Source organism: Dipodomys ordii, unplaced genomic scaffold (assembly GCF_000151885.1).
Source record: "Dipodomys ordii isolate 6190 unplaced genomic scaffold, Dord_2.0 Scaffold31, whole genome shotgun sequence".
Classification (NCBI taxonomy): Eukaryota; Metazoa; Chordata; class Mammalia; order Rodentia; family Heteromyidae; genus Dipodomys; species Dipodomys ordii.
In genome coordinates this window covers 6,804,599-6,815,501 of record NW_012267247.1, presented here as the reverse complement: position 1 = coordinate 6,815,501, position 10,903 = coordinate 6,804,599, and the positions used below count along the sequence as shown (strand labels likewise).

Genomic DNA, 10,903 nt, shown 5'->3' with positions numbered 1-10,903 from the left:
TTCTTTTCTTTTTGGCCGGCCATGGGGCTTGAACTCAGGCAGGGCGCTGTCCCTGAGCTTCTTTTGCTCAAGGCTAGCACTCTACCACTTGAGCCTCAGTGCCACTTCTGGCCTTTTCTGTTTATGTGGCATTGAAGAAAAAAATCCAGGGCTTCATGCACGTTAGGCAAGCACTCTACTACTAAGTCACCTTCCTAACCCCTAGACCAGGAATTTTTCTGGGCCTATCCTTGCAGAATCTAAGGGAGAAAACAAGGATAAGAGGAAATGATTAGTGTGTCAGTGAGTTGAGGTGTGAAGACTGGAGCCCCACCGGCTTCCCTTGACTTCTATGGTACTGAAGCTGGGCCCAATTCTTGGCTGAAGAGGCTTGAAAACGGCCCAGGATTGGGTTCAGGTAAGCAAAGGGAGCCAGGAAGGGCAGAATGCTTGATTTCAGCGAGGAAGGCCTGTCATTACAATCAAACAAAAGCAAAAACCAAAAAACAATTTCGGTCTCCCTGAGCTTTCAAGGCCCAATCCAGGACGACCTCGCCTCTGTGTGTGTGTGTGTGTGTGTGTGTGCGCTATCCCTACGCGCAGTGTGTGTGTGTGTGTGTGTGTGTGTGTGTGTGCTATCCCTACGCGCAGTCGCAGTTCCCGCCTTGGTCCTTTGGCGCGGGCTAAGCGGATGGAGGAGGGGAGAGTCTCGTGGGTTCCAGCCTCTTCCAGCGCGGAGCTCCAGGTCCCGCCCCCCCGCGCCAGTTGCCAGGGAGCGGTTGCCATAGAGCCGAGCAGTTGTCCGCGTGCGCAGGCGGAAGTCCCGGATTGAGGCGCCGCCATTTTTTGCTGCCCGGACGCAGAGCGAGAGGCAGAGAGAGCCGGAGACGCTATCCGCTTCCATCCGTCGCGCAGACCCTGCCGGAGCCGCTGCCGCTATGGATGATCGGGAAGATCTGGTGTACCAGGCGAAGCTGGCCGAGCAGGCTGAGCGATACGACGGTGAGTTGGGGGGGCAACAGGGGGCTGGAATTCTCGGACCCTCTGCCGCCGCCCACAGAGGCCCGGGATCAGGAGACAAAATGGCGGCATCGTCTCGGAGCCTGGCCCGGGGACGTGGATTCGGAAAGCAGGAAATGGCGTGTGTGGGCTCCCGGAGCGATGGGAATCTCCCGGTCCAGGAATCTGACCTGGTCGGTGTCCTTATTCGCAGACCGTCTGGAGCCGGGAGGCCGAGACGAAAAGGGTGGAGGAGTTGGTTGTAAAATGGCGGCTAAGAGGGGGAGGGCGAGTCCCTGGGCGGGGGAGGGGGCGATGGCGGGTGCTGTTCCCCCGGGCCGAGCATTCCTTTGGGGAGCTCCTGGGACGGTTGAGATGTGAGGGGGACACGGGGTGTGTGTGTGGGGGAAGCAACACCCGCCCCCCTGGGACGGAGTGGAGACGGGGAGCCGTAGCGCGGGCGCCTTTCAGGGAAATATGGCGGGTGGGGGCGGTGGCTTTTCCCCGGAGGCCGTGTGCGGGGCGGCGGCTGCTGTGGAGTCGCCTCAGAAAAGGGGGATCCATCTGGAGTGGGGGGGGGACTTCTTTGGGCTGGGCCCGGGGCGCAGGCTTCGGGGAGGTTGAGGGCCGGGGGGTGGGAATCACAGCCGGCATCCTTGGGTGCCTGGCGAGCGGAGATGCTACGGCCGGATTTCTTCCCGGGCCGACACACACACACACACACACACACACACACACACACACACGCACGCACGCACACACACCTTGTGGCTGAGGGATTGGCGGGGTGGGGGTGGGGTGGGGTGGGGGCGGGGGCTTTGCAACCTGGCCGCCTTCCGGGGGAGGTGCGGAAATGTCTCTCTCACTCTCCCTTTTCCTCTACTGGCCCAGGAGACCCCCGAATTGCCCGCAATCTTTTTAACTGGCTGCACAAGCCACTGTGTTGGTGGATAGGATAGATCTGTAAAGCTGGGGACAGAAAACCCTGACTCCTTAGTTCTGCTCTGTCCGTGGTCATGGCATCAGTCTGCTCGTTTGTGAGAAATGACTTTGATCGGTACGCACTTTTTTAGGGGACACACAGATCTGTTGAAAAATAATTTCACATGACTACCTACTTAAAAGAAATTTTTTTTAAAAGCCACTGTACTTTGAGTACACCAAGCGTGGAATGCATGTTTTTAATTTCGTTTTGGGACGAAATCTATTCCAGGCACTCAACTGAGGCTTGGGATTTTTGGATTACATGAGTGTAGGCAGTTTCATTCATTTTTTTTGGGGGGGGGGTCAGGTCGTGGGGTTTGAACTCTGGGCCTGGGCGCTGTCCCTCAGCTCTTCAGCTCAAGGCTAGCTCTCTACCACTTGAGCCACAGCACCACTTCCGGCTTTTTTCTTTTTGCTTATGTGGTGCTGAGGAATCGAACCCAGGGCCTCATACTTGCAAGGCAAGCACTTTACCACTGAGCTACTTTCCCAGCCCCTCATTCATTTTTTTCTTCAACATTTTAAGTTTTTTTTTTTTTTTTGGTACAGGTTTTAATAGTCCTCTTTGTTAATTTCTTTCTGGGCTGGGAATTGAACCTAGGGCTTCAAGCCTGCTCTACCCCTGAGCTACTACACTCTCAGCCCCTATTCAGTTGATGTTTCAGTGATTTTTCAGAGATTTATCAATTGCATCTGTTCAGTCAATCCTGGTCCCTTTTATTTCTTTTTTAAATCTTTCCTTCATTTTGGATTTAGCTACTTAAGTTGTACAGCATCTGTGAACACAGCGTGTTTACATACATGGTTCCAGTGGTTTTTATGCTTTTGTGGGGTAACTGGCATGGTTAGAATCAAGTATTGTATGATCATTAGACTTAAAAAGCGTCTTATTTTCCGAAACATTATGTAGGGCCCTTCAATAGTAGTTTGGATCATATGGACTAGCCCTAGTGTATCAGCAGAAATTCAAGGATTTCAAAAGTAAGAGAAATGACCTGAAAAACTCAAAAGTTAAGGGAAATATTGAACTAAATTTAGTCGTACAGATTTTTCCTGTTGGGAAGGGGTGGGGATGTAAAATGAGGAGTACAGCTCAAGGTCAGCTTTGTCATTACTTCAGTGTGTTTAAAAACCAAATAAATGAAGGTGTACTAGTAATGAAAGTCTCTTTCCCTCCTCAGGGCCCCAAATAAGTTTCTTCTGATGCCCTTGAGAGGAAATAACTTGGATTTCTATTTGAATACTTGATGTTCTGTGGGAATTTAGGCTTTTAGTATACTGGCTGAGATAAAGGAGATGTGTTATTGGGGCAGAAGTTGTTTTCAATTCATTAAAAATGATTTGAAAGCTTATGATTGTAGCTTCCAAATAAATGACAGGTTAGTGATGATCATATTGGCATTTGAGTACTGAGGGTTTTTGACAAAGCCCTGATTATTCTAGGTAGGACTCTAGGCAGAGCCACATGGTTACTGTGTGTTTGTGTCCTCTTTATAAGTTAAAAGGTTGAGCATAAGAGATTCAGTGGAAAGGGAGAGAAGAGAGGAAACCACCAAAAACCAGTCTGTGTTCCCTCTCATTAATAACTTGTAGTAATTGGGTTTTGTGGTGATAAAAAAAAATCCTGTAGTATTAATGACGTAACAAAAAGTTACCAGGTGGGGGAGTGTGGAAAGAAATGAGAGTGCTCCTGTGGTATTAGTCTCTTAAAACTTACCAGGTGTGCAGTGTGAAAGAAAGTGAAAAGACAGTGTAATGTTTTGGGCTTTTCGATACAGTTTGAATGTTGGCCTCTAAATGTCCTTTTTTTGTTACTGCCGAAGGCTTACCTTTTTGCATGCTGTGGACAGCTGCCTAAAACCATTCTCCTTTTTAACTACCCTAGAGAATTGAAAGCAATTTATACTGATTGCTTAATGGTGCTAGAAGAGCTAAACTGTTCAGGAACTGGACAGTTTGAGGTTGCATGTGGGAAATACTGAAGTTTTGGGCTAAAACTGTTAAATATGGCATCTAATCCCTTTAACAAGTCTTATAGTCTAAGAGATAGTATTTATGTATTTATAGCCATAGTAAGCAGGTCTAATGTTTGGTATTTTAGAAGCAAGTCTTAATCTTCCCATGTCTATGAACCACGTTGGTATAAAAAAGGAGGGACTAGGGGCTGGGAAGGTGGTTCAGTGGTAGAGTGCATGCCTTGCATGCTTGAGGCCCTGGGTTCGATTCCTCAGCGCCACATAAGCAAAAAGAAAAAAGCCGGAAGTGGCACTGTGGCTCAAGTGGTAGAGTGCTAGCCTTGAGCTGAAGAGCTGAGGGACAGCGCCCAGGCCCAGAGTTCAGGCCCCACAACCAGACCCCCCCCCAAAAAAAAAAGTAGGGTCTTATTGGAAGATGAGAATGATGATTTTCCTCTTTGTGGAGAACAAAGGGAGTCAACATTAGAATTCCTGGGATGGTTGTTCGTTTTTTTTGGCCAGTCCTAAGGCTTGAATTCAGGACTTGGGCACTGTTCTTGAGCCGCTTTTGCTCAAGGCTAGTATTCTACCACTTTAAGCCGCAGCATCACTTCTGGTTTTCCGGTGTTTGATTGGAGATGAGAGTGTCATGGCCTTTCCTGGCACATATCCCCTCCCTCCATATCTCAACCTCTGGATTGGCTATGGCTAGGATTACAGGCATAAGCCACTGGCACCCAACTGTGGTTGCTCTTTTTGTCCTTCCTTAATGTGTGTGTGTGTGTGTGTGTGTGCACGTGTGTGTGTGTGTGCACGTGTGTGTGCACGTGTCTGTGCATGCGTGAGTTCATGGGGCTTGAACTCAGGGCCTAGGTGCTGTCCTTGAGCTTTTCTTTCTTTTTTCCCCTCAAGGCTAGATAGAGCTCTACCACTAGAGCTACATGTCAGTAAGTAGTAGGAACTACTCAGCCTCTTGAATAGGTAAGGTTACAGGCATAAGCCACTGGTGCTTGGCCTCTTTCTAATAATCTTTACTCTCAAAATTGGTTCCATGTGAGGTGGAGTAATTCCCCTTCATACTGGGGTTTGAAATGAATTTAGGTCCTTGACCTTGATAGACAAGCATTTACACTTCCGGTGATGGGTGGGGTAAAATTTATGAACAATCAGAATACATCAACATCAAAATGCATCTGTTCTCAGTCACTAGCTTGAGAGTTATTTTAACACATCAAAAGCTCACCTTGAGCTTCTGCTAAGTGAACATGCTTTGAATTCATTTATTATGAAACAAACCATAATATAAGAGCCTTTAGGTTAACTACCAGTTAATTTTTGTGCTGGTCCTGGGTTTGAACTCAGGGCTTAAGTATTGTCCCAGAGCTTCAAGTGGTTGGCTAGCATTCTAGCACTTGAGCCACAGCTCCACTTCCCACTTTTTCTGTGATTAGTTGGAGATAGGAGTCTCAAGGAACTGTCCTTGAAAGCCTCATTCATGTCTGGGTCTCCTAAGTAGCTAGAATTACAGGTCTTATGCATTGGTGTCCAGTCTTCCAATTCTCTGTCTGTTTCTGTCTCTCTGTCTGTCTCTCTATTGCTGGTCAATGGGCTTGAACTCTGGGCCCATGGGCTGTCCTTCAGCTCAAGGGTAGACCCATTTTTTGGTGGTCAGTTGGAGGTAAGAGTCTCACAGACTTTGTTGCCCAGGTTGGATTTGAACATTGATCCTCAGATCTCAGTCTTGTGAGTAGCTAGGATTACAGGTGTGTGCCACCAACACATGGCAGGTTAAGATTTTAATACTGCGGAAATTCTCCAAGCACTTGTCATGCTTTTACATAAGATCATAATTTAAACTCTAATATGGGAAGAACACCTGGTCATGTAATAGGTGGAACAAGTTTTAGTAAGTGCAAGGAAGCACAAGGAAATACATAGAGCTGGATGAGGTGGCATATGTATACTTGCTGCTACTGAAGAGGCTGAGGTGAAGGGTTAAAAGCTAATGGGTCTAGGGGCTGGGAATGTGGCTTAGTGGTAGAGTGCTTGCCTAACATGCATGAAGCCTTGGGTTCTATTCCTCAGTACCACATAAACAGCAAAAGCAGGAAGTGGTGCTGTGGCTCAAGTGATAGAGTATTACCCTTGAGCAAAGGAAGTTCAGGGACACTGCCCAGGCATGAGTTCAAGCCCCAAGATTGGTGGAAAAGAAAAAAACAAAAAACCCAGTTAATGGCTCTAGATGTATTGGGATATGACAAATTATGCAGGATTCCAGATATACCCAGTGAGACCAAAGGAGTACACTATTAGGAGAGAAACACAAAGGTGCAATGCCTCTTCATATTTCGATAATATATGCGCAAATGAACTCCAAGGTATGGAAACAAAAGATTTTTTAAAAGTTTTTGGTGATTCTGTCTTTATGTGTATTCTTTCTTTATGGTGTATTCACGTGTATATTTTCTGGAGGATGGAGGGGAGGGAAAAATGGAGAGAAAGTACAGCAGTGGATCTGACTAGACATTGATGAAAGTGAACTATACAACAGGAGGGGAGGGACTGGGAGATAGGAGGGAACAGAAGACACTATGAAAGGAAATTACTCACTACTTGACTCATGTAATTGTAATCCTCTGTACATCACCTCTATAATAATAATAAAGTAAATTAATTAAAAGTTAATGGCTCATCTGGTCAGTTTAGTAAGACCTTGTTTCAAAGTGCTATTGTAAGTATGAAAATGAATTTGGTGCTAGTACTGGGGGTTTTGAAGTCCCTCAAGCTTGTTAGGCAGACATTTCACCACTTGAGCTGCAGGACTGGCCTCCTCTTGCCCCCATTATTTTGCACCATTATTAGATTTTCTTTAATTTTTTTTTTTTTGGCTGGTCGTGGGGGCTGAACTCTGGGCCTGAGTGCTGTCCCTCAGCTCTTCAGCTCAAGGCTAGCACTCTACCACTTGAGCCACAGAGCCACTTCCTGCTTTTTCTGCTTATGTGGTACTGAGGAATTGAACCCAGGGCCTCATGCATGCAAGGCAAGTGCTCTACCACTGAGCCACTTCCCAGCCCCTAGATGTTATTTTTTTTTATGGCAAAAAAATAGGGCTGTGGATGTGACTCAGTTGTAGAGTACTTGCCTAGCATGTGCATGACCCTCCCTGGGTTTAATCCATAGGACTACTAAAACAAACACACACACAGTAATAAACCTTACCTACCTTTTCTTCCCTTACTCTTTCCTTTCCTTTTCTGTCTGGTCTGTCTGTTCTGGGGCTTGAACTGGGCGCTGTTCTTGAGCCTTTTTGCTCAAGGCTAGTCTACTATTTGAGCCACAGCTCTGCCTCCCGCATTTTGGTGGTGAATCAGACAGGCTTCGAATCATAATTCCTGGGTAGCTAGGGAATGAGCCAACAGAACCTAGCACTCTCTTTTTGTGTCACTATTGGGGCTTAAACTTGAGGTCTTAACTCTTGCTTGGCTTTTTTGCTCAAGGTTTGTGCTCTACCACATCTTATATTCTGATTTTTTGATGGCTAACTGTAGATAAAAATTTTATGGGAAGCTGGGTGGCGGTAGCTCAGGCCTATAATCTTAGTTGCCTCAAGAGGCAGATCTGGAGGCTCATGGTTCAAAACTAGCTCAGGCAGGAAAGTCTGTGGGACTTCTTTTTTTTTTGTTGTTGGGGGGGGGTCGGTCATGGGACTTGAATTCTGGGCCTGGGCACTGTCCCTCAGCTCTTCCCCTCCAAGCTAGTGCTCTACCACTTGGGCCACAGCGCCACTTCCATTTTTTTCTGTTTATAAATGGTGCTGAGGAATTGAACCCAAGGCCTCATGCATGCATGACAAGCGCACTACCACTGAGCCACCTTCCCAGCTCCGTGTGGGACTCTTATCTCCAATAAAATACTCAGAAAAGGCTAGAAGTGGCACTCTGGCTCAAGTGATAGAGTACTAGCCTTGAGTGAAAGAGCTCAGGGACAGCACTCAGGCCCTGAGTTCAACCCCCACTGTAAGCATTATGCCCACTTTTGGTCCTCAGCTCCACACCCAGCTCTCTGCCCTGGATTGCCTGCCAGACAGCTGACCCGCCCAGACCCACCTGAACTCTATCTACCTCACTTCAATCCCTAGACCCTGCTGCTTCTTTGCAGATCACCCCCCCCCCCGTTTTCTTGACCAGCTGTGAAACAGTTGTGGAGTCTTATTTACATCTTAGTTTGGTCTCTTCTTGTGTTTAACTCCAAGTCTTGTGCATACTAATGCTAGGTTAGAACTCTACTAGCTCTACCAGTCATCTCTATCCATAGCCCTAGGAAATATTTTAAGAATTACTTGATTTTAATCTGGTATGTTAAGTAAAATTTCAGCCCAGTAAATTAATGTATCTAATTTTACAAGTCCCCTATTCTCTGGTAATTTGAAGGATAACTAAAAAAAAGAAGGCTGATTTTTTTTTTTTTTCGGTCGTGGGGCTTGAACTCTGGGCCTGGGCGCTATCCTTCAGCTCTTCAGCTCAAGGCGAGCACTCTACCATTTGAGCTACAGTGCCACTTCCAGTTTTCTGGTGGTTTATTGGAGATAGGAGTCTCACGGTCTCTCCTGCCCGGGCTGGCTTTGAACCGCGATCCTCAGATCTCAGCCTCCTGAGTAGCTAGGATTACAGGCGTGAGCCACCAGGGCCTGGCTTCTTTTTTGTTATTTTTAACTTGCAGGTCTTCTATTTTATTTTTGGTGTGTGTGTGTGGGTCGTGAGTCTTGAACCTTGGGCCTAGTGCTGTCCCTGAGCTCTTCAGTTCAAGGCAAGTGCTCTACCACTTGAGCCACAGCACTGCTTTCAGAGATGAGTCTCATGGACTTTCCTTCCTGGACTGGCTTTGAACCTTGAACTTAAGATCTCAGCCTCCTGAGTAGCTAGGATTACAGGCATGAGACACCAGTGCCCAGCAAGATTTTTTTTTTTTAATTTTGTCAGTCCTGGGGTTTGAGTGTCTGGGCACTTTTGTGCCCAAAGCTGGCACTCTGTAACTTGAGCCACAACTCCATTTATGGCTTTTTTTTTTTTTTTTGGTAGTTAATTGGGCTATGTGTCTTCTGAACTTCGCTACCTGGGATGGTTTTGAACTGCGATCCTCAGATCTTAGCCTTCTGAGTAGGATTTTACAGGCGTGAGCCATAGCGCCTGACTGATGCTTTATTTCAAAACATAAAATGTTATCTCAAGGTCCAGTTATCCAAGTTATAATGAGAGATTCTAGACAGTCTCAGAATGTATGTTCACATGTAGGTACTTGGAGACCAATGAAGACATATATACTACTTGCTTGTCTGTGTACTTTTGGTGGTAGAAGTCTTCATATGTTGCCCAAGCTGTCAACGCACTATACTTCCACAGCCTTCACGCTACTCTGTAGCAAAGATAACCAGCAGTATGCCATGCTACACTTGGTTCTGTTTTCATCTTTTTGTTTTTTTGTTGGTCATGGAACTTGAACTCAGGGCCTGGGCACTGTCCTGAGCTCTTTTGCTCAAGGCTATTGCTCTACCTCTTTGAGCCACTTCACCTCCAGTTTTCTGGAATTAATTGGAAATTAGAGGCTCATGGACTTTCCTGCCCTGGCTGGCTTTGAACAGTGATCCTCGGATCTCAGCTTCCTGAGAAGCTAGGTATTAACCATTGACGCTCAGTGAATATCCTTAAGTTAAAAATGTCAAAACTGGAAGTGGTGCTTTGGCTCAAGTGGTAGAGAGCTCTCCTTGAGCTGAAGAGCTGAGGGACAGTGCCCAGGCCCAGAGTTCAAGTCCCACAACTGAAAAAAAAAAGTCAAAACTTTCAGAAAGAGCAGAAGTTGGCATATGATTGATTCATAAATGTTCCAAAGAGCCTAGATCCTATAAAACAGAATCTTGTTAAAAGGGTATTAGTAAGGAACAGCAAAAGAAAATTCTGCTTTTGAAATGGTCAGTGAATAGTTTAATACAGTTAAATACTGTATTTAAGCTGGGCACCACCGGTGGCTCACACCTGTAATCCGAGCTACTCAGGAGGCTTGAGATCTGAGGATTGTGGTTTAAAGCCAGCCCCACCAGCAAAGTTTGAGACTCTTACCTCCCATAAAACCACCAGAAAATCGCAAGTGGCGCTATAGCTCAAGTGGTAGAGTGTTAGTCTTGAGCTGAAAAGAGTCAGGGACAGCACTCAGGCTCAGAGTTCAAGCCCTACAACTAACCAAACCCCCCCCCCAAAAAAAAACAAACCTGTATTTAAATATTATTGCTGGGCTAGGAAGGTGGCTCAGTGGTAGAGTGCTTGCCTTGCACGCATGAGGCCCTGGGTTCGATTCCTCAGCACCACATAAGCAGAAAATGCCAGAAGTGGCACTGTGGCTCAAGTGATAGAGTGCTAGCCTTGAGCTGAAGAGCTGGGGGACAGCGCCCAGGACCAGAGTTCAGTCCCACAACCAACCCCCCAAAAAATATTATTGCCAACTTAACTATGATTTGAGTTCATTCATGTCCATAATAGTAACAATTTCAAAAGCTTATTTCAATTTACTCAGCAAAAAGTAATCAAAACAAATCTTGAGGAAAAAAGATACTAATTCACAAATGTGCCAGTACAGCTGGTAGAAATTGGCATTATATTCTTTGTGTGATAAACTTGCCCTAAGGATAATTCTACTTAAAGTTGTTACTGCTTTAAATATTTTTATGTACTTTTTCCTTTGTATACTTTTTTTTTTGTGCCAGTTCTGGGGCTTGAACCCCGGGGCCTGGGCGCTATCCCTGAGCTTCTTTTGCTCAAGGCTAGCACTCTATCACTTAGGGTACAGTGCCACTTCCAGTTTTCTGGTGGTTTTTATCAGAGATAAGATTCTCACAGACTTTCCTGCTGGGGCTGGCTTTAAACCATGATCTTCAGATCTCAGCCTCCTGAGTAGCTGGGATTACAGGCGTGAACTATAATAAGTTTTTTTTTTTT

At 46.1% G+C, this 10,903-nt stretch overlaps 1 protein-coding gene across 1 annotated transcript in view; it reads left to right on the top strand.

The window, feature by feature from the left end:
• The first annotated feature begins 718 nt into the window (after window positions 1–718).
• Ywhae (tyrosine 3-monooxygenase/tryptophan 5-monooxygenase activation protein, epsilon) overlaps window positions 719–10,903 on the top strand; it is a 53,510-nt gene continuing 43,325 nt past the window's right edge. Inside the window, exon 1 of the mRNA XM_013016524.1 lies at window positions 719–981. Within this exon, the coding sequence (XP_012871978.1) occupies window positions 918–981 (64 nt within the window). The 5' untranslated portion in view covers window positions 719–917. The remainder of the gene's footprint in view (window positions 982–10,903) is intronic.